Raw genomic sequence first — 26802 nt, forward strand, 5'->3', positions numbered from 1 at the left:
GAGAGCAAAGCCACATGGAAGAGAATGGATATTTTTGTGTTTTACTGGAGGAGAACAGCTTTCTCCCCAGTGCTGGCTGCTCTGGGCAACTCAGAGCAGAGCTAAGCACGACATTCTCACATTTTCTCTGACAAGAGAGAGCTTAGTGGGGAAATGCTCTGTGGTGGCAGAGACTGAGGAGGCTGTGCTGTGTGGTTTGCCCCCAGGGACAGGGTGTGAATCGCTAAAACAGGAGCCAGAGAGCTGCTTCTGTGGTTCAGCAGTGTTGTTTTGGCCTGGGGCTGTGAAAGGCAGTGCTGGAGAGGGCTGGTGTGCGCTCCTCTTCAGTGTCTCTTGTTAACTTCAACCTGACCCTCTGCAGTAAACTTCCTCTCCTAGACAGGCTTATCTCTGCCTGGAAGACAGGAACACAGGTGCCCAGATGACAGCCTGTTTCCTCCTTTCCGTGCCTTTGTGGTCTGCCGACATCCTGCCCAGGCCCCCAGCTGCTGTATGTGCAGGCATGTGACCCTCTGCTGCCTTGTGTTTCCTGTTAGGTGTGGGATACCTGTACCACATACAAGTGCCAAAAGACCCTGGAAGGTCACGATGGAATTGTACTGGCTCTCTGTATCCAGGGGTGAGTGTTGAGGGACACCTGCCCTGCAGGACCAGGAGTGAGCACTGAGCCTCCTGAGTGCACCCTTATAGTTCCCATCCCAAGTCCTGCATGTGCCAGGACTGTGCGTGCATTTGGAGCTGGGGGTGGTGGGAAGAGGAGCCCCATCAGTTCCCAAAGTCCTGGATCTCACCTTTAGATGGAACCCTTCATAAGTCTCACATCTTTTAAAAATGACAAACCACCTCCTGCTGCCGTCCTGGTTTCTTCCTTCCCTGCTCACCAGCATGATGCTGGGCTGCTGCTGGAATTGATAATCCAGCACAGCCTCCCACACAGCCCCAGCCCTGCTCCTGAGGCTGCTGCTGCTCTGGGACTTGTCCCAGTGAAGCTGTAGGGCTGCAGCTCCTGGCCCAGCACACAGCCTGGGAACCAGCTGAGGCCATGCGCTGGCTGCTGTCCTCGCTGACCTTCTTTTGTTTTGTGGTGACATTACAGGAACAAGCTATACAGTGGCTCTGCTGACTGCACCATTATTGTGAGTACCTGGGACCCCTGCTGTGCTTGGGAGTGGAGACTTGGGATTAATAGGGCAGCAGGGACCTGCATCCTGGTTTCTGTAACGTTTTTCAGCTGCTGGTGATAGGATTGGTATCTCGTTTGCTTTATGCCAAGCCTTTAACCAAGGTTCCCAAGGGTTGGATTTGGGTGTTCCCTGCAGACTGGGCACATGCTGCTCGTCAAGCCAGGCTGGTGGCTCACGCCGGTGCCTGTGTTTTTGCTTCACTCCAGAAGGAAAGAGGAAGGGCTTCAGCACCAGGGTCTGCTCCTGCCCCTCATAGGCTCTCCTCCTTTCCTTTGCAGGTCTGGGATATCCAAAATCTGCAGAAAGTGAACACGATCCGAGCGCATGACAATCCTGTTTGCACTTTGGTCTCCTCGCACAACATGCTGTTCAGTGGCTCCCTCAAAGCCATCAAGGTAGAGCTCTGGGGTAGCTCCTCTTGGTTCACTTGGGGACTGATGCTGCAGGCTGTCAGGTAGCAGTTTCCAAATAGAAATCAAGTGACATTTTGGTCTGTATCTTATTACTCTGTTCTCTGGAGTTACATAGAACAGCCAGTAGTGTGCTGTGTGCCGGTTAGAGATTTTCTGAGACCTGACTGAAAAGACCCTTTTGTTCCTTTTAATTCTGTAAACCTGAGGCTTCAGGTGGAGGACGTTGGCAGTTCCCCAATGTGTGATTCCCTGGGCTCCTTACACACCTACTCAGACCATTGGGAATTGTGCCTTGTGCCCAGAATTGGCTGGGGATTCAACCTGCCTGTTTGAAACCGCCTCCAAAGGATCTTGAGTCAGTGTTCTTTTCCCAAAGCATGCAAAAAATCAGGGAACAGCTTTGCAAGTTGCCCTTTAAAGCCTTGGCTAGATTCCATTGGTTCTGCTTCCAGCTCCTGGTGAGGCGGCTTATGGGACCGTCCATCTGTAAGAGAGCACATGCTCTTTTCTTTATCTGGGCCTGGAGTGGTTTTGCAGAGCGCTTGGGGCTGGAAGTGACAGCACTAAGCAAAAACAGCACATGGGGCCTTCTGTTTTTCTCATCCCCAGCCACTTTCTGCCACGTGAGCTGAGTGGGTCAGCAGTGCTGTTTGGAGCTCCATTGATCCCTGTGTTCAGAGGGCTTCAGCCAGCATTTTCCAGGAGCTGTGGGAATAGACAGGCTGTGAGGAGAAGTCCAGTGCAGGATTTGGTTTAGGTTTTCCAAGCCTATAGCTCTGCTAAGGAAGGGTCTGTGCCAGCAATAATGCAGGCTCCATTCAAACTTTCCCAGCCCTTGGGAACATGCTTATTCAGCATAGTTATTGTATCTGCCAGCCAGCGGGTTCAGCTGATTCCCATGGGGCTGGAGAACCAGCACAGGATTCCACTGTGTGAACTTTTAGGGCCCTGTACTGACTCTCCTCTGCGTGTGTTTGTGCTGTCCTTAGGTCTGGGATATCGTGGGTACTGAGCTCAAACTGAAGAAAGAACTGACAGGTCTCAATCACTGGGTGCGAGCACTGGTGGCTTCTCAAAACTATCTGTACAGCGGATCATACCAAACCATCAAGGTGAGACTCGTGGCAGTTGTAAGCCATAGGCTGTCCCTGATACATATATGTATTCTGCAGCACGGATTGGCTGAGCAGGGCAGAAGGCAGTGCTCGGAAGTGAGAACACTGCTGCAGCACTGCTGACATGCTAGCTTTTACTGATTGCATCTTCATAGGCACTAATTCAGGGCTCTGGCTGCTCCTTGTGAGTGCAGCTGCCCAGGGATGCTCGCTAAGATAAAAGCGGCCACGCAGCCGTGGCGCCTCACACTGCCTCTGCAGCTGCCGCAGCGTTATCTGTGCTGACAGTGCTGCTGATAAGAGGGGAAGGTCACTGTCTGGCTCTAGAGTTACCATAAATCTGTACGTGCTTTGCAAAGTGCCCTCATCTGTGTTGGCTCAGGCTTTGATGAATAGTTCACCTCTCAGCATCTGGATGACATGAGAGAATTTGAAGTTTCCCTCCCTTATTAATAAATCCCCATTAATTTGCCCGCATCGGTTTCTTGTGCTCCCAGGAGCAGATTTGTGCACGTGTGTGCAGTCACAAACACAAAGCATGCAATCTCCGCCATTTTTTCAGCCTAGATATCCAAAGCTGGGCAGCTGAATAAGACAGCAGGACTTTGCTCATTGGCACTGAACGTTCCCAGCTGGACAGATCAGTCTGTAACACGGAGCAGGGCTGGGTGTCTGGGGGATGGTTTTAAGAGAGCTCCCTCCTGGAGAATGGTGCCTTTGTGGGTCTCATCCTTCACTCTGGTGGCTCTTTCAGATTTGGGACATCCGAAACTTGGAGTGTGTGCATGTGCTGCAGACATCAGGAGGCAGCGTCTACTCCATTGCTGTTACAAACCACCACATCGTGTGTGGCACCTACGAGAACCTCATCCATGTAAGGGCTGCAGGATTCAATATGTATGTCTTGGGCTGGGAGAGAGGGGCAAGGATTTGGGAGCCTGGCTCTGCTGGTCCCTTCACAGTGCACCCAGAGCTTGGAGATGTGGATGAACATCTTGTAATAGGTTATGATGACCTGCTCTCCTTCCACAGGTTTGGGACATAGAGACCAAGGAACAAGTCCGCACACTGACTGGTCACGTGGGTACAGTTTATGCCCTTGCTGTCATCTCCACACCAGATCAAACCAAAGTCTTCAGTGCATCGTATGACCGGTCTCTCAGGGTACGTGTCCGGGGCTGTGCAGCTGGGTCTATGCTCTTGGCACTGTTGTTGTGACACAGCATTAGAAGGGAGAGGATGGATGAGTAATCCTCTTCTGTCTCGTGCCTTCTGTGTGCCCACAGGTGTGGAGCATGGACAACATGATCTGTACTCAGACGCTGCTGCGGCACCAGGGCAGTGTCACTGCCCTTGCAGTCTCCAGGGGCCGCCTCTTCTCTGGCGCTGTGGACAGCACTGTAAAGGTTGGTTTCCTTAGGCTTCTCCGTGATGCTTTGGTCTCTTCTTAGTGCTAGAACTTGGGTGTTAAATGAAGGAGGAGTTGGCTTTAAATAAACAAGGAGATGAGTTTCAGCGGGTGGGAGGTTGAGCTCCTGGCAGAGGTGCTGTGGGGGCTGAAAACCCAAAGAGAAACTCCATGAGATGACGAAGAGAAGCCAGTGGAGCTGCTCAGAACTGTCATGACCATGGGTTGCTGTTGTCTCCTCCAGGTCTGGACGTGCTAGCGAGAGCCACCCTAGTTCTACACACTGAAAGACCAAAAATGCCTCCCTCCGTCGGCCTGCTGGGTGATGCCACCACTCCGAAGAACTGCTGCAGCTCCTCTGTGCACCGAGCACTGCCCGCTGCTGCCTGTCAGCTGCGGTTCTCCCCCTTGCAAGGACCCCGGCGGGCAGCTCTCAGGATAGATCTGGCCCACAGATGCTCCAGTTGTTCCCTCGGATCTGCCACGTGGGAATGCAGAAGAGCTGCATGGTGCCCTCACCGCAGCGTGCCGGTCATATTGGCCAGCACTGGGACCCAGTGGTTTGGGTGGGCGCAGGTGGGGGCTGGGAGGTGGTCCCATGTAAATGGTAGAGCTGAGCATTAGGCCGTGCCCTGGGTTAGGTCCCCAAGCCCTTTCTGTCTCTAGTATTTAATTTTACTGCCAAGATGTCAGGCTGATCCATCTGAGAAGAGGTGTTTTCTTGAGTAGCCAGGTACGATTTTTACGCCACTGCTAGTTCTCAGATAACACAAGCCCATTGTTCACCGCCCTGTAATAATGGTTTCCACATTAAAGAGAAAAAGCCTCTGTTGCATTTTTACTCACATTTTCTACTGTTTTTAAGATTGTAATATAGATTTGATTATTTCTTCATTGACAATAAAAGTCGAAAGAGTTGTTCCTGGCCGGCGTGAGTTTTTGCAGGACGGTGGGCAGTCAGGTGGGGAGCCCCCACAGCCCCTCGCCCCAGGCTGGCACTGGCTCCCCCCAGGGCAGAGGCACAGGGGAGCTCTGGGCTGTGCCTCATATCCACCCAGCTCTGCACAATGAGGACTGGGAGCTCTGCGGCACCGCTGTGCCCCCACCAGCCCCGATGGCATCAGGACCCTCGCACCAGGAGACACCTCTTGGGTCACAAACAGGGGTGGCAGCCCGGCAGGGTTTTATTTTTATTTTTTTTTTTTATTTTTCTTTAAATATTTGTTGCCAGACTTTGTATAGGAGCAAACTTCTTCACAGCACCACGAGCCATCTACTATTCAGAATAGGAAGAATAAGACGAGTAGAGGTGAAATCTAAGCACAGAAGAGCAGGGAAAGCACCAAGATGCATAGCTTGACAGATGGGATACGATACAGAGTTCATAACTTAATCATAAAAAATATATATATGTATATATCCATCATGTAGAACTTTATGGATTTTTTTTTTTGGTAGATACATATTTTTTTTTTCCTTTCAACAGATATTTTCAGGCGGGTGACTTTTTTTTTTCTTTTTTTTTTTTGTTTTTTTTTTTTTTTTTTTTAAAGTCTTTTTTTTTTTTTTGCGTGTGTGTGTGTTGTGATTTTTTTTTTATTATTATTTTTTTTAATTAATTTTTTTTTTTGTAAAGAAATTTCAAAGTTGTGCCAAACACATCTGGATCAGCGACCACAATGGGAAGGAGGGAGGAGGGGAGGGCGAGCCCAGCCTGCACGGCTCGGGGAAAAGAGAGGTACAGCAACACTTTGTTGGGAACCACAAGCAAAAAACAAAAAGATGCATTCATCAGAACTCAAGCGACTGAACCAGACTCCTGTTTATACATGAATGTACAGCCGTGCGCCGGGACGCACGCATACACCGCGTGCACACACACACACACACACACACACACACAGAGAAATGCCAAAAAAAGTCAAATGAAAACCTGAAGACACTCCGGAAAGAAACGAAACACCTCCAGTAGAAGAGTTAACAAAAACCTCCATAAAACAAGGCACATCCTTTGAGTTCTTAACTGTGTAAAAAGAAAGACGGTACACTGAAACCCAACGGAAAACCCGAACAGAACGGCTTGCACGTACCTTCCACCCAGATAAAGGTAAATATTGTGCTACTCGGAGAATGAGTTTGCCACAAGACACACAGCTTAGTATAATCTAATAGTTTTTCTCAAGCTAAAATCCAGTTCTCTCTTGATTTTTTTTTTTTTTTTTGTTTAAACTGCTTTATATATAATTGCTAATATTTTTTTTTTTAAATCTTTTAAATATATATTTGTTAAAGTTTATTCTTTTTTTTTATTATTATTATTATTATTTGGGAGATGGGGGAAATACTGCTTTATATCTCTCAGTCGTTTTTCCCCTCCAATAAATTAATACTTCGTTATAGCTTATGTCTTCCTCTCCCCCGGCGGCGAGGGGCTGGGCAGGGGCACAACCTGCTGCTCCCCACCTGCCCCAAGCAGGAGCTCATCCATTTGCAACGGTACCGACAAAAAGCCCCTCTCCCACCCCGACGTGAAGAGCCCACAGCAGCAGCGCGGGGCTGGAGAGCAGCGGGTGCAGGGATCCAGGTGCTGTGGGGGTACCCAGCACCGTGCCCACCCCAATGCTCGCGAACGACAAAGGAAAAAAAGTGACAAAAAGAGAAAATGAAAAGAAAAATTAAAGAAACCTAAGTGCATCGCCCATCCGGACTCGCCACCAGAACAAGAGGGCACGGGTGGATGAATGCCAGCAGTGCCACACCGGGGTTGTGCTACATTCGGGGACCGGGGCCGGCAGGGCAACCACGGGGCCACCGCGGGTAGGGAGAGAAAACCCCAAACCCGGATCTGGTGCGAGCAGGGCGCTTCAGGCCGGGTGGTGTTGCTTTGCTTCTTCTATTGTATTTTTTTGCTTCTGCAGAAGGGAGTCCTGCCGGAGCCGTGGCGGGCGGGCGCCGAGTCCGTGAGCACAATCCTGAGGTATCTTCTTCTTTGTGCAAACCCCGAGGGATGGGAGGTCCAGGAGGGGACGGCTGTACAAAGGGGATGGTGGGGCCGGGAGGTCGCGGATCATTGTGCCCTTGTGCCCACGTAAGCCCTGAGGTTCGCGGGGCCGTCGCGCCCCTCACTCCAGCATGGCATCCAGCTGGTCGGCCAGGTCATCAAACATGCTGCCGATGTCATCCAGGATGCTGCCTGTGCTCTTTGCCTCTGCAGTGGAGCTAGGAGAGTGGTGGGCACTGGGTCAGTGCATGCACTGGGACCACGTGGCTACCTCTGCCCTGTGCTATGGCCTTAACCCACTGTAGTCAGCATCCCCAGTGCCACCACAGCCCCGGTGCCCTCCTATGCCCCAGTGCCCTGTCCCCAGTGTCACCACCACCGCCAGTCCGTGGTACTCATCCTCCCAAACCACCATCCCCACGCAGCCCAGCGCGCAGCCCCCAGCCCTCGCACAGCTCCCTGCCATGCACCGCATCCTCGCAGCCCTTACTCTGCTGCCTGGCTGTCCTCCTGCTTGATCTTCTCTTCCACAGCCTGCAGCGCAGCAGCCAAGGATGCGCTGGTCTCCTCCAGCTTTTGCTGCACCAGCTCAGGGCTGGCACTGTCAACAGAGGGTCCGGCGATAGCGGAACGCGGTGGTTTCACTGGCACCTGCTGGGGCTGAGCGCCGGGTGAGAGGGGCTTGGCAGGGCTGGAGCAGAGTGAGGGCGGTGTGCTGGAGGGCTTGGCAGTAGTGCCCAGCTGCCGGGCGGGGGACGGAGTTGGCGTGGAGCCCGCGCTCACTGACTGGATGGCGGCATGGGGCTTGGGGGGGCTTGGGGGCCGTGGGGGGTGGTGTGGGCTTGGGGGATACCGGGGGTGGTGTGCCGTGGACCCGCTTCACCTCTGTGGAGAGAAGGGAGAGGGAATGGGGTAGGATGGCTGCAGTGACGGTGCAGTGCCCCGAGGGGCTCCCCACAGCCAACCATCCCCAATGCTCACAAACACCTACCTGGGCTGCCTGGGCTTGGGATGGGCATCTTTTTGGGGATGGGCACTGGTGGCCCAGGGACTTTCTGCGCTGGCTGCGTTAGCACAGGCTTGGGGGACACCGGTGGCTTGAATGGTTTCTTGGGCTCGGCAGGCGGTGGGGTGAAGTCAGGGCCGTCGGGGCGGGTGGCAGGCGGTGGGGTTGGGGGAGTCTCCGCTCCACTCAGCTCTGAAGCCGGCCGCCGCTTGACAGTGCCGGTGCCATTCTGGTAGACGACAAGAGGGGCTTGCTCCAGCGCTGGCTCCTTGTCCTTGGCCTTGGGCCGGCGCTTGACAGTGTCAGACTCGGTGAGGATGAAGCGGACGCTGTCCTGCTGGCTCTGCCGGGCACGGATGCGCCTTTTAAGTGTGGCACTGGCCTCCACCTTGGCCAGGTCTCCATGGCGGTGCGCTGGGGACAGCCCTTCTCCTGCCTCCACCCGGGCTGGTCCCAGGGCACGCGGTCGCTGCTTGATGGTGAGGTTGCCCTCCTCAGCAAAGGGGATTGTGTCTGGAGAGCCACCACGCTCAGCCCGCAGACGCTCGCTGGGGCCATCAGCGCCTGTCTCAGAGCGCACACTGTCAGCACGCTCGCGGCGTGCGGCCGCCACCAGCCCGGTGACAGGACCGCTGATGGTCCGGCGCCGGTTCACAACCTCCCCATCCAGCCCAATGGCCTCCTTGTGCTTGACGGTAGCCAGGACGGTGGCCACACGGGCACGCTCAGGGCTTCCTGGGGGAGCTCCTGGCTGCAGATAGTACCCATCGGGCCCCTTCCCAGGCACACCAGCCCCAGGTGGTTTCTGCAGGGCCAGCGCCCGCGCCCCACCACCGATGGAGGACATCTCCAGCATGGCTGCAATGCTGCGCACGCTGCCGGCGCTGCCCGTGTCCACGCTGCCACCCAGATCGCTGGCACGCCGCTGCTCCTGACGACTCTCCCCCTCGGTGCCAGGGGTTCCAGCGGCCACCTCACCTTCACCATCCTTGGGGAAGTCCTCGGCCATGCCAGCACTGGATATAGCAGAGCTGGAGCGCTTGGGGGGTGGTGGCGGGGGCCCCTTCTTCTTGGGGCGGATGGCGAAGGACTGGCTGCGGTTGACATTCTTGTCACCACCGGCAGGTGCCCGCACTGAGTGGCTGCGCCCCACGCGCCGCTGCACGGTAGCATAAGGCCCCGCGTCAGGCACCAGCAGCTCGTCCCGCTCCTGCTCGCTGTCGGAGGTGGCGTAGCGGTTCAGGCTGTGTGCCCGTTTCTTCGGCCTCCCCGGCTCCTCCTCACCCTCACCTGCTGGTGGCAGGCACAGCACTGGCACTGAGACAGGCAGGACCGGCACCCCTGGGGGGGCCCCCTCACCATCGGTGGGCTGCGGAAGGACGTAGGCAAAGCCACGGTGCGTGGGAGACTGGGGTAGGGAGCGGGGTGATGCGGGGCGCTCACCCGGTGGCAGCAGCTGTGGAGTGGGCTTCACCTTGGCAGTGGCGTGGGGTGCTGATGGGCCCTGTGGGGAGGGTGGACGTGGCTTGCCAGGGGTCTGTGGTGGTGTCAGGTGCCCAGCGGTAGATGGGAAGGCCTGCCGGGGTTTGCCGGGCACCGGCGGAACACTGGCACGCTTGACAGAGTGGCCATGCCGTGGCTGGCGGAGCTCCTTGGTTGGCGGCACGGGGGGACCCTCGGGGGCCCCCTCTGCCAGGTACTCCTGGCTCTTGGAGATGGCGGTGCTGGCAGGGGCACGGGGGCCATCACCCAGCAGCTCCTGTGAGCTGCTCATCTGCCTGGCGCGGCCGCCCAGTGCTGGTGGTGATCGGTAGCCAGGGGCTGCAGGGTTGGCTGGTTTCTCGGGCGTCTCCTCAGGGCCTTCACCTGTCATGGCCACCTGCAGCTCACTGCTCAGCTCGCTGTCCTGGAACGTTGTCATCTTGGGTGACTGGCACTCGGGTGGCTCAGGTGGTGGGGACTCAATGGCCAGCACCTCTGGGCATGCCGCTGCCTTCCTCTTCAGTGTGCCTGGCTCATACTTGCCCAGCTCAGCCCGCTGCAGCTCTGCCAGCTTCTTCACTGCGAGCATCAGCTTCTTCTGGTGGCCTGGGGATGGCACAAAGCATCAGTGTCAGCCAAGGAACCATGGGCCACCACAGTGCTGTGTCATGAGACCTTACCCAGCTTGGTGATGCCGATCTCCTGCAGGTCCTCCCAGGTGATGTCAGTGATGAAGTCGATGTTCTCGTAGCCGTTCTCCACCAGCACCTTGTAGTACTGGGACAGGCCAATCATGGAGAGCCACAGCGCCAGGTTGGCCTGGGGGCGTGGGACACTGCTCAGCACCAGGTGGCACCACATGCAGTGATAGTGCCACATGTGTCCCTGTGCTCACCGGGGAGGGCCTAGGGAACTCCTGCACCTCTGTGCTCCAAGGACCCCTTACTATGGTCCAGCTGATGGGACAACATCAAGGTGCAGACAGCATCACATCCATGTGGTGACAGCTGTCATTGGCCCGATGCCAATGCCAGGGACTTCAGCAGGGGATGTGCAGCTTCAGGACCATGGGATATGGGCTTCATCTGGGAGCAGTGAGCCAGTTCCCACTGCCACTCCCCCTGTGACAGCCCTCCCTGGATGGAACCTGCTGCAGGGCTCCCAGCACCGCTCTGGACGTGGCACTGTGGCACCATGGCACCTGGCCCCGCGCAGCCCTTACCGGCTTGTACTCAGGCAGCCACTCGGGGATGTTGAGGTTATTGATCTCAGAGGCAATCTTCTTCCTGTGCCCTGGCTTGGTGACACCAATGGCCGTGAGGTCCTGAGGGAGAGAGGAGAATCAGGATCACTCTCCACAAGCAGGTGGCAGTCCCAGGACTGCCCTCATGGCCTCACCTCTGGCGTCATCCGGCTGATAGTGGTGATGTCGTAGCCGGCGTTGATGAAGTTGGGTGCATAGAGCTGCAGCTGGAACTTACACAGCCACTGGTACACAGCTTCTGAGCTCTAGAATGAGAAGAGTGGCGTAGCTCGGGGCAGCCTTGGCACAGGGATCTGTTGCTCTGTTCTTGTCACAGCCCCATGGGCTGTCCAGCTGCATGCTGGCCTCAGATCAGTCAGCACTGCAGAAGGGCCATGTAGCCCCTTGGCTTAGGCATCCCATGGGCACGGCATCATGGCCAGCACCAGAACCAGCACTCAGCCACGTCAGCACAGGTGGCTGTGGCACAGCTCTGCCTGCAGCTGTTGGTGAGGGGGTGGCTGTGCCTATGCCCCCATCACTGAACTCCGCAGGGTACCCAGTGCATTCAGTGCTCCCCGCTCACCTTCCCCTCTGATGGTGGCTCCATCTTCTTCAGCTGCTGCTCGGCAGGTGGCTGGGGTGCATAGGGGGAGCTGGCCACACTCTGCGACCGCGACGAGCCTGCTGGGGGGGCAGCAGTCAGTGGGGAATGGGGCCACTGGTCTGCCGGGCCTCATGGTTCTAGGATCTTGGTCAGGCCCTCCTCAGTGCATCCCTAAGCTGCAGCCCCCAGACTCTGGCTGTGTAAGGCAGGGAGCAGAACCACTGCCAGGGGAAACAAGGCTAGGATAGGCAGAGGAGAGCAACATCCAGCCCCATGCAGCAGGGCACCCTTACCTGGGCTGTGCTCCCTGGGACAGTACCATCCCTGTGCAGATGGTGCCCAATAAGGCCAGCAGGCTATCCCCAGGCTTACAGAGGAGGCTGTGCTGGCACAGAGCTCTGCAGAGTACCCAGGTCTCCCTGGCCCCCATGTCATTGCGAGCACAGCTCCCACAGACCGTGGCATCATTGGGGCATTAAGAGGATGGAGCTCACCTGGGGTAGCCAAGTGGAGGCTGAGGGCCAGAGTGTTTTGATGGACCCAGCAGGAGGCAGACCCCTCCCCAGAGCTGCTTTCCTCGTCTGCCCACGTGCCCCAGGCAGCAGCCTGAGGTCCTGCTGCCCAGAGCCATCTGTGCCCACTCCTCCAGCCATGCCACTGGCACAGGGCTAGGCTCAGCCTCACTGCAGCCAGGAGACCCAGCACACTGCCACTAGCTGCCCTGTACCCCTGCACCTCAGCACAGGCATTCAGACACCCCTTGTCTTCAGGATGGTGGCCTTCAGCAGCCATCAGGTTGCACAGAAATTTCAACCTCATGTTTCTAATCCAGATCAACAAGAGCATCTCCTTCCCCCTGCTGGTAAGTGCATCCTCCTTGTATGTAATTGAACGCTGCGGGAGCATTTTCCTCTGTGTGTGTGTGTGTGTGTGTGTGTGCGCGCGCGCCTGCATGCATCCCTCTAGCACCTGCCTGCATCCTCCTTGTGTGTGTATGTGTTTGTGCACACTGCTCCCCCAATTCGTGTGCATCCCCCAGGCGCACGCATCTCCCCCCTGTCTGCATCTCACTCGCGTGGGCACCTCCTCACACGTGCCTCCCTCTGCCATGTGCCTCCCCACCACATCCATCTCCCACTCATGTGGGCACCTTCCACATCTGTGCACTCCCTCCCCAATACCTGCACCCCCCAGCGTGCACACCACCCCCATCAACGCCTGCATCCCCCTATGGATGCACCTCCCCCTTGCAGCCTGGGCACCCCCCCCGGCACGCACACCCGGCACGCGAGCATCGTCCTCCTGCGTCCCCCACGTGCCTCCCCCGCGGCGTGGGCACCCCCGGCCCGGCTGCCCCCTGCCGAGCCCCTGGGCGGCGAGACAGCGGCAGAGGGGGGGCCGGGGAGGGGAAGGGGCCGGGGAGCGCTCTCGCCCCACCGCCCGCCCGCGCCCCCCCCTCCCGCCCCCTCCCCACGGTGCCCCCACTAACCGAGGCAGGAGAAGGCCTGGCAGCAGCCGAAAGGCGAGAGAGTCATTTTTTACCCACACGTTTTCTTCTTTTGCGCCGGGTGCCGCGGCAATAAAAAAAAAGACAAATCACTCAGCCCACGGCAAGCCCGCGGCGGGGCCAGGGCTCCTCCTGCTCCCAGCAGCCGGGCCGGCAGCACGCACCTGCGGGGATGTCCTGCGCCTTGGCCGGCCCATCGCCCACGGCAGCATCTTGCGCAGAAGCCTTCTGGGAAAGGACCGTTGCCAGCAGCTGAAAAACACCCCGAGAAGGGGGGAGAGCACGCGGCAGTGAGGCGAGCGGGGAACCGGGGGGTGCGCGGCGGGCGCTGCGGTGCTGCAGGGAGGAGCGCGACGGATCTGGGTTGCGGAGGGGAAAGCAGCGCTCGCAGCACATATGGTGCTCGCGGGTGGTGGGAGCCTGCGGCACCGCGGCACCCCGGCGCACGCTGGAGAGGGCTGCCAGCACGGCCCCCCCTGCACGGTGCAGCCGTGGTGGCCGTCGGCATGGGGGGCACGCACTGCGCTCAGTGCCCAGCCGGTCACAGCATCACACCTGTGGGGAGGTGGGCTCATGGGGCTCCCTGGGATGTGTTGGCATGGGAAGGGGCTGCTGTGCACGGAGTGCAGGGGGCAGCGAGCAGTGCATAGCGTGCAATGAATGGTGGGCAATGTACAGTGCAGAAAGCGCAGCGTGCGGTGTGCTGTGCGCGCTGTGCAGCGTGCGCTGTGCGGTGCAGAATGTGCATCACGCAGTGTAATGTGTGGCGTGCAGTGGGCACTGCGTGCCATGCAGAGCGCAGCGTGTGGGCAGCAGCGTGCCCTGGGCAGCAGCGTGCAGCGAGCAGATGGCAGCGTGCAGCGCGTAGCTGCAGTGGGCCGCGTGCAGATGGCGGCGTGCAGTGTGCGGTGCAGTGCGCAGTGCAGATGCATCCTCAGAGAGGCAGCAGAGATGCACAGCTCAGGCCTTGGCCAGATGCTGCACCGCTACTGGGGGCTGAGCTCAGCGAGCAGCCAGCATTGGGGGTGGAAGAGGGTGGCTGGATGGTGACAACCATGATCCGCGGCACTGAATGCCAACAGGCAGTGACCAGCTTCCCCACGCCACACTGAATGCCAACAGGACCTTGCAGCACGAGGTGCAGTACTGATCTCAGCAGAGGCTCTGCACAGGATGGGATCACAGCTGCCAAAGGAGCAAAATCCCACCACGAGCCAGCACTGATGCCGGAGCCATGTGACACTGTGTGCCGGTGCACGGCCTTACCTTGACGCCCTCGGAGCCAGCATGCAGGGCGTGCGCCCCGCTGCCCGTGCTCTGCCCACTCCCGGAGCTGCGGGCTGAGGCCACGCTGCCTGTGCTACCCAGGCTGCTGCGATCGCCACCTGCACAGGGAGAGGAGATGCCATCAGGGATCCGCATCCAGGCACGGGGACACTGCGGTGCTGCGATGCGTGCTGCCCTGGGAACAGGAGGGAAATGCCCACTGTACCTGTGAAAGGTTTCCGCAGCACCCAGATCTCCTCGGTGGGTGCAGGTGCAGCTGATCCACCCTGCGATGGTGAAAGGTGGGATGGGCTCATGTCAGCCCCACGGGACCCTTGGTGGCAGAGCAGAGAGAGCAGTGTCAGGCAGGTGTGACCCAGCAGAAGGGGCTCACGGCAGTGTGGTGTGGGGAGAGGTGAGCCCTGGCCCTGGGCCCATCACCACCATATGCAGGGGAAAAAAAAACAGTCAAAGGTTTTGGAGGATGCCAACGCTGTACTTTGGTCCTGTCCTCCTCAAGCAGCCAGCATGGAGTGACCATGTGCACATGGCCAGAGACACGGCCCCATCCTGCCAGGCACCAGTGAAGGACAGATCCACTGCAGGAGTTCGGAAACAGGGACTATGTTGTCCCTGTGCACAGCAGGATGGGAACATGACCCACTGCAGGAGACAGGAGGCAGCAGTGAGGTCTAAGGCAGTAAGGACCACAGCCCCCACCCCACTGTCCCCAGCTGAGGCAGCACAGCTGTCCCCATGTGGCCACCTGCCCCCATGCGAGGGTGCTGCAGGACCAGACACCAGAGTGCTGTGCTCCCCAGGGTGCCCTACAGCAGTAGGTGACACGGGGGTGACCCAGCTGCAGTGATGAGACCCAGCCCCATGCACTCCAACCCACCCCAGAAGTGCAGCTCCATCAATGTGCTCCTCCATCGCTCCCTCCAGCCCCACTGGATCTCGCTCACACTGGCCAGAGCTGGAGATGCCCAGCACGGAGCTCAACCCATACCAACCCCCTGCAGTGAGGTCAGGGTGTAAAACAGCATCACGTGGTGATGGAGAGCAGCCCTGTGCTGGAGCTGTGCCCAAGCTGCACCCCTGTGCCACTGCAGATATTTTTATTCATGAGACCACTTGCCCAGCTCCCAGCCAGGCTGGAGCACAGGGCAGATGGTGCAAGGTGATAAATTCATGGTAGGAACGTGAGCAGGAAGCTGACAGCCACGGCGCTGTTAGGTTGAGATGTGCCCACTGTGTGTGCTGCGGCCATCTCACTGCAAGAGAAAATCTTAGGGAGCAGTGCTGCATCCCCATCCTCATCACACTGGGAAGCCACAGTCGTGGCCCAGTGCTCCTCCAACACACCGTGTGCCTCACATTGTGCAAGCACCCCCAGCCCCAAAGAGCTGGCAGAGGCCCCTGAAGGCATGGCACAGTGTGCCAGCACAGAGGCTACAACCATGAGAACCCTTGGCTCCATATCTGCTCCCCAGTCACCATCACTAGCACCCACACCAGCAGTGCCCATCACCCGCCTGTGCCACAGAGATAGTCCCAAGGACGAAGCTGGTCACTGCCTGTGGGGATCCAGCCCTGAGAGCACCCTCAGGACAGTGCCAGCCCCGCTCTGAATGCACAGACCCAGCCCTGTGGGCACTGAACACTCCAAGAGGGGATGCTACAAGGGCAGGGGTTCGTCACTCCTGCTGTCCCCTCCCAACCCGGCACCAGGAGGCTGCAAAGTGTTTTTGGGGGTGGATGCTGCGGGTGGGATAGCACACGGTCAGGGGCTCAGCGCCGCATCCAGAGCTGCCCGCGAGGCCAGGGATACCGGGGATGGGATGTGGCTGCAGCGGGGTGACAGCAGCAGTGCAAGGAGAGGGCAGCAGAGGGGCCGCTCTGCATGCACGCGTGCACACACACACGCATGCACACATCTGCATGCACGCACCAGCACACGCCTGCAGGCGCACACGCACCCGCGTGCAAGCACACGGCAGGCACCAAGGCACGGGGGAGAGAAGCCGAGCGGATAGAAAAGAAAAGAATAGATACACACTTCAAAAGAAAGAAATCCATCGAGAGAATGAAGCGAGCGGTGAACTACCTTGTCCGTAACGCGGCTCGTCGGCACTGCTAGGGGAGAGCCTGTGATAGCCAAAGGAACTGAAAAGAGTCTGATGGGAATGTGGTGGTGGAGGTGGAGGTGGAGGCAGGGAATGGAACGGATGGGACGAGGCGTCACCGTTTAGCACAGCAGCCCCGTAAGCCGGGAGCGGGATCTTTTGGTACTGTTGGGGGATTGTTACAGTCTCCCATGAACCTGATAATAAAACATAACAAGAGACAAAATGAAAAGAATCAAAATAACAGAGACATGTTCAGCACCACCAAAAAAAAAAAAAAAACAAAAAAAAACCAAAAAAAAAACAAAAGAAGAAATAAAAAGGAAAAAAAAAAAAAAGAATGAAAGGAAGAAAAAAAAGAAAATAAAAATTAAAAAAAACAGCTAACAAAATAAGCAACCAAAAGAAATTTGGAGGAGGCGGAACCGAGACCCAACTGAGAAGGAGCCGAGCCACGAAGCAACAGCAGAAGTCAGTACACAGCACAGGGCAGGGCATGACCCATGGGCACAGCCTGCAGACCCCCAACACCTCACAATGACACTGGGGGACATTGAGTCCCCACAGGGCTCCCAGGACGCCACGTGCCCTGCTGCAGGAGTGGGGCTGCAAGGGCGGCACCACTGTGCCAAGCCCTGGAGCAGCCCCTGTGCCATGTGGGGCTGTGTTCCTGGAGCTGCCACAAATCCTACACTCTGGAAACACCACTGCAACAAAGCCCAGGAGACACAGGCCTCGTCCCTGCCTCTGCAGCACTAGCATGCGACCTGCTGCCAGGCAAGGAGGGCTGTGCTGATTGGTGCAGTCTGGCACGGTTCCGCTCCCCTGGACCTCACTGAAACGTACAGTGGGGTGACATGGGGCTGGGAACATGCAGCAGCCCTGGGCAGTGAGCTGGTCAGTGCACTGCCTTTGAGTGCATCACATCAGTGCTGTGCCTGCACCACCACACTGCTCCTGGCACTGGGCACAGCCAAGAGCACCCCCTTGGGATGGGGAGCCACAGGGCAGGGAGCAAGTTCCTCTCCCTGATACGGTCCCTGGCCACAGATAAGTCCTAGTGGGGCAGTGCCAGGTCCCTGGCACCAGTACCCAGCCCCACATGCAGCCGCTGGGACCGTCCCTGAGCACCATGTTCCTAAACCACCGTAACACCCCAAACCATCCCCATGCACAGACAAAAACACTGCCCACCCAACACTCCTGGGCCGCCGGCACTGACCTCCCTCCCACACACACAGCGAGGGCATTGACTCTTTACATAACTGGGGGCTCTGACCCCCATACAGCAGTGTGCCCACATGGTGGAGACGCACAATGGGGACTCCAGCCCCACACACCTGTCCCACCCTGTGCGGTGGGGACACCAACTTCACATGCACAATGGGGACACTGCCCTTTGGTTCAGCAGTGGCAATGCAGCCCCTGAGCCCCAGCCCGACAGGAGGGTCCCTAGGGCTGGGCTGCTCCTTGGGACTGGTTTGGGAGGTACAGGTGGGGAAGTATTTGCCTGTTCGCTTGCTTATGGCTTCCACGAGGCTGGAGGGGAAGTAGCCCACGCGGTCATTGCCGGTCCGATTGTCGTGGATGCAGCCCTTCCAGCGCCCGTCTGCATGCTGCTCCAGCACCTATGGGCACAGAGTGGTAAGGGCAGGGCTGTGCCTCCCCACCTGCATTATTTCCCCCCAGCCCTGTGCAACCACACTCACAGTGATGACGTCTCCAGCTTTCACATTGAGGCTGGTCAGGTCGTAGTTGTTGCAATAGTCCTTGACAGCCCGCACCTGCAGTGCAGCTGAGGCATCTGTGGGAACAGAGGGCAATGTTGGTGGGCGTCCAGTGCTGAGATCCCCCCTGGAGGCTCTCTGATGGAGGTGTCCCACAGTTGATCCCAAGGTGCCCACCCTGCTCCCTCACCCCGCAGCATCTGCTTGATCTCCTTGCTGGCCTGGCTGGTGGTGAACTGGTTGACAATATCCAGAGCCGTCTGGTTGTACGTGTTCCGGACGTGGGCATTAATTCCACTCTGCAATGATACGGGGAGAGAGAGCTCGGGATGGCACACAGCTGGTTGGGACCCCCAGGGCCACCCAAAATGAAGGAAGTCATGCTGCTATGGGCACAGCTCACTGCCCTAGGCCCTCCCACCAGGAGGTAACATCCCACTGGGGTCAACCCCGTTCTGCACTCCTTCCCTGGGACAGCAGAGCTGGGGGAGCCCTTACATCCAGCAAGAGCCGCACCACGTCCGTCTTGCCACACAGGGCTGCCTCGTGCAGCGCTGTGCCCGCCTTGGTCTGCCTGTTGATGTCAATGCCAGCTTGCAGCAGGAGCCTGTGGATGCACAGATAGGTCAGCAAAGGGTGGGATGGGAATGATGTCGGCCCGCTCCCTGCACATTAGAGCACCCACCGGATGATGTCGATGTGTCCATTCTTGGCCGCAAGATGCAGAGGGCTGGTGCCATTGGGGTCGGTGGTGTCCCCTGGCTTAGGCTCCAGCAGCGCCGCACACATGTTGCTGTTCAGGAGCAGTTGGACCACCTGGATCAGCAAACACAGACGGAGCAGGGCTGCAAAGACGGCTCAGCCGCCCTGAGATGGCCCCCTGAGACCCAGGACAGGGGTGCCCTACCCCTGGCCAGCCCGCAGGACACAAGAGCAGGAGATGCCCTTGCTGTAGTTCCTCCCCACAGCTGCCCCATGCCACCCTACAGGACTCTCCACTCCAAGGAACCCACCACCCGCTTTCAGATCTGCCTTTCAGGGGGGCCCAGCTTGCAAAGACTTACCCCAACCCGGCCAAATTCGCATGCCAAGTCCAGGGGCGTCTTGCCTGAATTGTCCATGATGCAGGGGTTGGACTGGTGCTGCAGGAGCATTTCAGACTGTGGGTGAGAAGGACCAGGTACGGTGAGAGCAGGACATGAGCAGGGGCATGGAGGGCATCAGCCCCACTGCTGTCCCCTGTGCCCCACCACTGTCCATCCCCTCCTGTGCCCCACCACCGGCCCCGCTGTACCACGTCATAGTGCCCATGCTGTGCTGCCAGGTGCAGGGGGATCTGTCCCTCATCTGATGGGATGTTCACAGAGGAGCCTGCCTTCAGCACCATCTTCATGGGCTCCTTCTTGCCTTGCCAGGCCGCATAATGCAAGGGCCGCATGCCTACAGGTGAGCAGGAGGAGCAGCAGTGAGCCCTGCAGGGCACAGAGATGCTCCTGGGCAAAGACTGCAAAGGGGGCAGAGGGTGGGGGGCATGGGGCAGGACCCCAGGAGGGATGCAGCCCCCATGTCATAGCAAAGGGCATCCTTCACTTCCCACCCCAGTGCGCTCACAGCCAGGCACAGTGCTCTGCCCTGCATACCAGACCCAGGGTGGCACAGCCACAGGCACTCGCCTTTGTTATCCTTGATGTCCACCGCAGCCTGTGCCTCCAGCAGCAGCGAGATGAGCTCTGTGTTCCCATTGAGTGCTGCATGGTGCAGGGCAGAGAACCTGGGGAATGGGCGCAGTGTCAGGAGGGGCTCAGGCACTGTCCCTGTGGGCTGTTCACTCCAGCCTGCACCCACTGCAGCTCCCAGAGCACCTACCCTGCTCCTGCCAGCCTCCCTATGCATGCCTCTGCACTTCGTGGGCACCAAGAGAAGGAGCTGCCATAGGGACCAGACTCAGCCAACCCATATTATTTTGCTTTATTATCGTTATTTAGCATTTAGCTCTGTGAGTCCCAGGACCAGAGGCGAGAGGCCCGGCACTGCCAGGGAAGCGGCTGGCACCAGGGAACCCCTCCCTGCTGACCCACTTCCCCCAGCCTGGCCCCAGCGGCGCGACCGCAGGCAGCAGCAGGGGGGGCCCAGGCTGCCAGATGGCCACAGTGCCCCTGCCCTGTGCTGGGAGCTGGGGAAAGCCCCTCGTCCCACTGCACCCCGCTCCGCTCCCACCCGGCAGGCACTGACCTACTTGCTTCTGGCAGCAGCATCCTCTGCAAGGCTGCACTCGCCGCCCCACTGCTCCAGGCAGCATCCCCATCCCATTCTTTTGGTTACCTCAGCACCAACAAAGCATGGGATCTGCTGACCCTGAAGGCCCCACGTCCAAACTGTGGGCAGTGAGTGGCAATCCTGCCACCCCTGCAATCATCATGACCCCCAGCTGCACAGGGTCACATCCTCCCGTCCCCGCTCGGCAGCACGGTATGGCACCGCGGCCCCACTGCCTGTGATTCCCCATCCGCTCTCCGTCGGGCGCTGCGATGAGAGCAGACAGCTCACTCAGGAGGCCGATCCCCAGCGTCTGCCTGGAAATGTCAGCGTTTTCCGCTCCAGCGCCCTGCTCAAATCGGCTCAAGATGGTGCAAATCACAACACCCCCCCTTCCCTGCTGCCCCTGGGCTGCCTAGAAGGCTTCTCCCACAACGGTAGGGAGATCTACAGAGCTGTGCAGGGCCCGATGAGAGCATGGGGTCACCTGAGTATCAGCCTGGGAACCAGCAAGTGCTGCAGAGACGGGGAAACTGAGGCACAGCACTGGGACAGCTGAACTGCTGCAGGACTGCTGCTGCACACCCTGAGCCCATCAGGAGTTTGCAGGCAGAGTGCAGGCTCTCTCTATACCACCCCAGCCCCCAGAAGGTTTGCATAAAGAAGAGCCATGGGTGACACAGCCCCTCATCCTGCCCATGCAGCCATGTGCCTTCCCCGGTGCTGCCCAGCATACCCATACATTGCTCACACGTACAGCCACGCTTGCATGCACACATACTCTCAGATGCACATCTGCATGCTGGTGTGCACTCATGCACATAGACACATGCCCAGAGCTGACGCCCCAGCAGGAATGGGTGCTTCCAAAGCACCACCATCACTCAGGGCATGAGAGGCAGGGGCCGGCAGAGCAGGAGCACAGCACACTGTGTCCTTCAGCCCTCATCTCCACTGCTATGCATGGCTGGTACACACAAAGCCACCTGCACATGTGCAGTCATGCTATCCGCATTGCACCAAGGATACCTGCATGAGATCTCCCACTCACTGCACCCCACAACATGCCAAGCCCATAGCATACACACTCAATAGCATGCACACCCGGAGCGGGGTCACACTCACCCATCGGTGTCCTGGAAATTGACATTGACTCTCTTTGCTGATCCAAGGAGCTCTGGGAGAGAGGAAGAGCAGACAGCCCGTTAACCAGGAGGCAGAGGTGGCACAGCTGGGCACAGAGTGTGCTGGGGAGGGTGACACGGCTGCTGGTGGGTTTTGCAACTTCTCCTGTAGGTTTTGCTGGCTACAGCCCAGGGCCAGGTGTGGCACAGGGCTGTGAGGAGCTGCCCCAAGCTTGTGGGTGCTGCAAGCATAAGGATTGAGGTCTGGACAGAAGGGTGGCCATGCACAGCACTTCAGGCCCAGGAAAAAGCTGCTCCTGCAAGCATCAAAATGCCCAAAGCAAATAGCTCTGGGTAGTGCTGCTTTACCCACCACCACTTGCTGACAGCCCCACAGCTGACATGGGGTTTCCCTCCCATTCCCTTACCCACAGGACTCTGCCACACCTCAAAACTCGTGGTGCTGCCCTGCCTTCCTCTGCTCTGCCCGACTCCAACCAAAGGCGTGGGGGAATGGAGTCCCTCGCAGCAATCCAATTAGCGCAGCAAGGAGGGATGGAGTGAGATTTACATGAGATTTATCCACAAACGCCAGTCAGACTTTTCAGTGAAAGTGCTCTTCCTTGTAACAGAGCAGGAACACAACAGAGCCATGGGGACATGGGACACCTCCAAGCTCAGCTGTGGCACCACTCCTGGGGCCTCAAGGAGGAGGAGCGAGGCTGAAGGCTTGGCTGAGCTGCAGCCCTCTGAGGTGGGGGGGCACAGCCCAGGGCTGTGCAGCCAGGGGAGGAGGAACAGTGACCCCAGACCACGGGGTGCCCACGTCACCCAGCTGTAGCCATCCATGTGTGCAGTGCAGCGAGCAGGCAGCAGTGCATCCCCACGCCTTGGGGAAATCATTCACTGAGGGTTGAGGAAGAGCAGATCAGAGGCTGCTCCTCTGCCTGGGAGCACAGCCAGGTAAGGTGCTGCAGCACAGGCACAGCCCTGCAAGGGGCAATTTCAGGTGGAGGAGAGAGCACTATGGAAGGGCTGCTGGATCCTTGCTCATGATGCAGGCTGCAATACTTATCAGCACCTGAACACAGTATTCAGTTATAGAACACAGAGGGCTGTGTCAGCACACCGGGCACAGCGGGATGCTCGCCAGGTGCGGGCAGCAAGCAGCTGCTGCTGGCCCACCGTGGGGTCTGCATGTGCCAGTGGCTAATGGCTCAGAGTGGGGTCCCAGCCCCCAAAGGCACCCTGCTCTGTCACCAGGGTCTCTTGGAATCCACCAGCACACTTTAAGGGATGCAGAACCAGGGTTGGGGGGGGCTGTACCCCCTTCCCTGTAGCAGCATTGTGCCCTCAGCCTTGTCCCATTCAATCAATGCAGCATAGGACAGGTCTCACTGCAACGCAGGTAAAGCCGGTGCTGAGCAGCCAGAGTCTCTCCTGGCACGTAAAGCCCTGATTGAATTTTAAATCCCAGTCCGTGTGGTGCAGACAGGGCCAGGCGCATGCAGATGAGGCACCTGGGGATGGGGATCAGGCTCTGCCATCCCTGTCCATAGCCAGCGCTGTGCATGGCACTGACCCACATGGGCCCCACAGCTTCATCCCAGCTAACTGACCCCTTCATGTATGTCTCATTCCTGCAGAGGGAGGGATACGCCTGGTGGATGGTACCAGGCACTGGGAGAAGTTTCTCTCTGCCCACGCGGATGCTGCCAAGCACTGTTTGCCCTCGCTCCCTCCTGCGCTCCATCAGCCGCCAGACAGCCCAACAAGCCGTACATTTGCTAACAACAGCGCAGCCCAGGGCCGATGGATGATAGATAAAGAGGATGGCTTCTGAATAGCAACAAATAGCAGCTCCCATCCATCAGATTCACAGCATCTTCTCCTGGCACAGTGTGACCAGGCGGCTACATGGTGGGTGGGGGCACCACAGGGTCCCCACGGCATGGGGAGGGCCAGAGGCCCCCAGTACACCCGGACCAGACCACTTGCCTTCTTCCCAAAAACCACACCATTAGAGCATGCCCCCCATGGCAAGGCAGCCCCCTCGCTCTGGCAGTCCACCCTCCTTAACACAGTAACAAAACCCTCCAGCAACAAATCCCCATTGGTGCAGCCAGACCTCAGGGATGTAGCAGCCCCACGTCCCATCCCAGTTGCAGCAGAGTCTCCAGCACCAGGGCTGAGTGGGTACCCGCCAGCCCATGGCTGCCGCCAGGCTCCCCAACAAAGGTGCCATTCAGGGCTGGTGGAGAGGTGCCCAGGGCTGCTTCCGCTGCCCGCTGCTGCCCCAATGAGCTGCTCCCAGTAGAGGGGCCGAGCCGCCCTGCGAGATGCAAATCGCCGGCGGACAAAGGCAGCAGGCTGGCACGCAACACTGGGTCCAGTCTTCAGCCCTGGCCCCAGGATGGGCCCCGCTTGCAGGACAGTCAGATGGACAGATGGACAAGTGGTAGCAGGGCCTGTCCTCTCCCACAGGCTGCTCCCAGTGAGGGGCTTCCCCAGGAGATTGACATTGTGGGGTGCAGCAGTGATGCCAAGATGATGCCGATCCCCGTGCAACCACTTTTGCAATCTCAGCTGGGATCAGCACAGGCTCATTTCCCAGCCAGCAGCTTCTAATTATCTCCTATTAAGACCCAAAGTGCCTTTTTTAAAACCAAATCAGGGATGCAGCTCCCCGAGGATGCAGCAGCTCAGCCTTCAGCTGCAGGCAGGGAGCAGCAGTGCCGCTAGCATGAGGGGCAGCAGCTATCACCACTGTCCCCACCCAGGCCGGGGCTGCTGTGTCTGTGTGCAGGGACATGCACAGTGACAGCCCTGTCCTCACAGGGCAGTGCCACATGGTGCCCAAGCTGCAACCCCAGCTTTGGCCAAACCTGTGCTGGCCGAATGCTGAATAAACCAGAGCAGAGAAACTCTTCTCTCTGCACCTGCAGAAGAGGCTGCCACTGCCAAAATCTGTTTAGCACTTCAATAAATGCTCGTGCCAAGTGCTTAGTCAGTGACTTCCAGCCGCGCAGCGGTTTGACTTTTGTTAAAGCTCTGGCAGCAGCGGAGCACCCGCCTCACTCTGGCAGGGCTGCAGCAAGCACGGACCCCAGCACGACTCCTCAGCTTCTAACAGCTGGGCTGGGAGGCAGCTCACACTGATGGGATAACATCCTCAAATGGGCTGATGGAAATTGGACTGGCTGCCGGTGTCCCCAGGAGGAGCAGTTGGGGGTGGTTCTGTGCCTCCCACAGTGCACCCCCAGGTGCTGCTGGCAGCCAGGTGCCATCTGGCACAGGGGTGGAGTGCACGGATGATGGCTGGCACCCCTGCAGCCCTCACCATGACTTCAGATGGCAGGAGCCAATGCAGCTTTGTCTCCAATAGAGAACCAGCCCTGTGCCTGCACCAGGGCCCTTACCAGAGCTTTGCAACAGCAGCAGGCAGGTCAGGGCTAGCAGAGCACCACACCAGCTAGGAACACCAAGGCTCCTGGGGGCTGTGGGAAAAACCCTTGAGGACACATGACCCCATAGCCCTACACTTAAGCCCTTCCTGTAACGAAGACCCATACTTGATTAGTACAGATGCTGTGCTGGCTCTCAGTTGAAGATGCAGCCAACAGCACATCCTGGCACGGGGTATGGCAGAATGGTGCAGAAAGTTTAGCAATGCAGCTAGAGCATGGCTGGATGCTTGCAGCATCCAGGGGCTTGGGGTAGGACGGATGTCCCAGGAGCAGGAAGGCACTCCATGCATGCTACCAGATTTGCAGCCTCAGCCATGGCGTGGGATGCAGACTGCTCAGAGGGGGCAAGACACAAGACAGCTCATTAATGGCACAGAAGAACCAGGAAACTCCAACTAACGAGGGAGAAGAGAAGGAGCAGAGAGCGCTGCCAATTAAAAAGAGCAAACACAAAAGGCAATGGGCAGATGGGGAGGAGAGTGCAGTTCTGCACAGCCGCTGAGCCTGCTGCCACCTGCGCAGCATCTCACCTGCACCCAAGCAGTGATGAGGAACACCAGGCACACAAGCACTCAGTGCTTTCCAGCAGTACACCATCTCCTGAGGGCATCCCCATGTCCCCACGGACTGTCCTGATGATGGATGTGCCACGTGGGAGCACAAAGCTCCTTGGGCCTGGCTCCCTGTTCTCCCTCACTCCATGGCCCAGCAGTTGATGTCTGTGTATCCTGCAGCAATGTGGGGACTTGGTAATGCGAGGCAGGGCAGGACCCTATCAGAAGAAGGAACTACACTGCTCCTGGGATCCAGCAAGCCTAGCACAGCCGGACTGTCTCCAGCCAGAGATTGCTGTGCACGCAGAGAGACGCAGACATCTGCCATAGACACTGACTATAAACAGAGTCTGCTGCATGTAAACACCGCCTCGGGGAGCTAATCCCAGCTACTACTCTCATAAATGCCTTTACTTAAATGACGGGATCACAGTAGCTAAATGTACGCTTGGATTCAGAGCCCGGTGCGCAGGAACCAACCCCATCCTCCCGCCCCACGCGCTCCTGCAGGGCAGGATACAGTGAGCACAGCACGAGCAGCTGCATGTGCAGGGCTGCATTTGCAGGGTGAGCCATGCTGCCCAGCCAACTGCACCCCAGTGCCATTGCTCTGGGCACCCCAGAGCTGCCTGCTCCTGCCAGGTTGCATTGGGGTGATCACAGTGTGCCAGCTCGCAGGGAGCAGGCGTCTGCATCGAGCAGGTGGCTCCAACCTGCTCCACATCAACATCCATCTAATGAGGGGAAAGCTGGGCTGCCCCTCTGCCTCCCCACCTCGGTGGCCACTAATGAGCCCAAGATAATGGGATGACCCCACGGATTCCCTTTGCTTCGTATGTCCACTCCCAGCCCGGCCACATCCTGCCAGCACCATGTTCCCATCTGGAGAGCACAGCAATAATTTCAGACGGTGTGGGGGGATCCTGCAGCAACATCGCTGTGAGCTGCCAGATAAAGGAAGCATCCAAAATAGCTGCTCTTAATTATATCCTTGCTGACGAGTGCCACACAAACAACGGGCGCTGAAAGCTGGCACTGCACAAGGAGCCCTGGAAAGAGCCGTCCAATTTGCTCTGTGTCACTGGGTCCCCAAGGGTGTGTGCATGGGCAGAGTGTGCGGCTGTGCTCGTGGGGACCTCATAGGGGTGCTAAGGCTGGGGCTGGTGAGGAGTGGGGAGGCTGTGCCCATAGGAGACCGCCCCTCACTACTGTCCAACAGCACAGCACATGTTCTCCTGCAGCCAAGGTCGGGCCAAGCACCGAGCCCCGCGCTATGCTGAGATGCTAATGAAGCCATTATCGTCTTCAGATCAATG

At 58.2% G+C, this 26802-nt stretch overlaps 2 protein-coding genes across 8 annotated transcripts in view; one reads left to right on the forward strand and one right to left on the reverse strand.

Moving 5' to 3' along the window:
• TRAF7 (TNF receptor associated factor 7) overlaps window positions 1–5038 on the forward strand; it is a 28553-nt gene extending 23515 nt beyond the window's left edge. For all 7 annotated transcript variants that reach the window (XM_042864323.1, XM_042864318.1, XM_042864317.1 and 4 more), the window contains 8 exons: window positions 537–619; window positions 1097–1136; window positions 1463–1579; window positions 2587–2709; window positions 3467–3586; window positions 3745–3876; window positions 3999–4118; window positions 4365–5038. In XM_042864323.1, coding sequence (XP_042720257.1) covers window positions 537–619; window positions 1097–1136; window positions 1463–1579; window positions 2587–2709; window positions 3467–3586; window positions 3745–3876; window positions 3999–4118; window positions 4365–4379 — 750 coding nt within the window. In that variant the 3' untranslated portion in view covers window positions 4380–5038. The remainder of the gene's footprint in view (window positions 1–536; window positions 620–1096; window positions 1137–1462; window positions 1580–2586; window positions 2710–3466; window positions 3587–3744; window positions 3877–3998; window positions 4119–4364) is intronic.
• Window positions 5039–5703: 665 nt separating this feature from the next.
• Window positions 5704–26802, reverse strand: part of CASKIN1 (CASK interacting protein 1) — a 29019-nt gene continuing 7920 nt past the window's right edge. The window contains 21 exon segments of the mRNA XM_042864750.1: window positions 5704–7339; window positions 7612–7934; window positions 7936–8006; window positions 8113–10215; window positions 10290–10428; window positions 10832–10933; window positions 11008–11118; window positions 11439–11536; window positions 13131–13218; window positions 14233–14351; window positions 14459–14566; window positions 16340–16555; window positions 17869–17986; window positions 18068–18162; window positions 18276–18384; window positions 18584–18692; window positions 18771–18901; window positions 19150–19245; window positions 19380–19525; window positions 19759–19856; window positions 21467–21518. Coding sequence (XP_042720684.1) covers window positions 7243–7339; window positions 7612–7934; window positions 7936–8006; window positions 8113–10215; window positions 10290–10428; window positions 10832–10933; window positions 11008–11118; window positions 11439–11536; window positions 13131–13218; window positions 14233–14351; window positions 14459–14566; window positions 16340–16555; window positions 17869–17986; window positions 18068–18162; window positions 18276–18384; window positions 18584–18692; window positions 18771–18901; window positions 19150–19245; window positions 19380–19525; window positions 19759–19856; window positions 21467–21518 — 4529 coding nt within the window. The 3' untranslated portion in view covers window positions 5704–7242.

This window comes from Lagopus leucura, unplaced genomic scaffold, assembly GCF_019238085.1.
Source record: "Lagopus leucura isolate 7727_CA_CO unplaced genomic scaffold, USGS_WTPT01 Super-Scaffold_760, whole genome shotgun sequence".
Taxonomy (NCBI): Eukaryota; Metazoa; Chordata; class Aves; order Galliformes; family Phasianidae; genus Lagopus; species Lagopus leucura.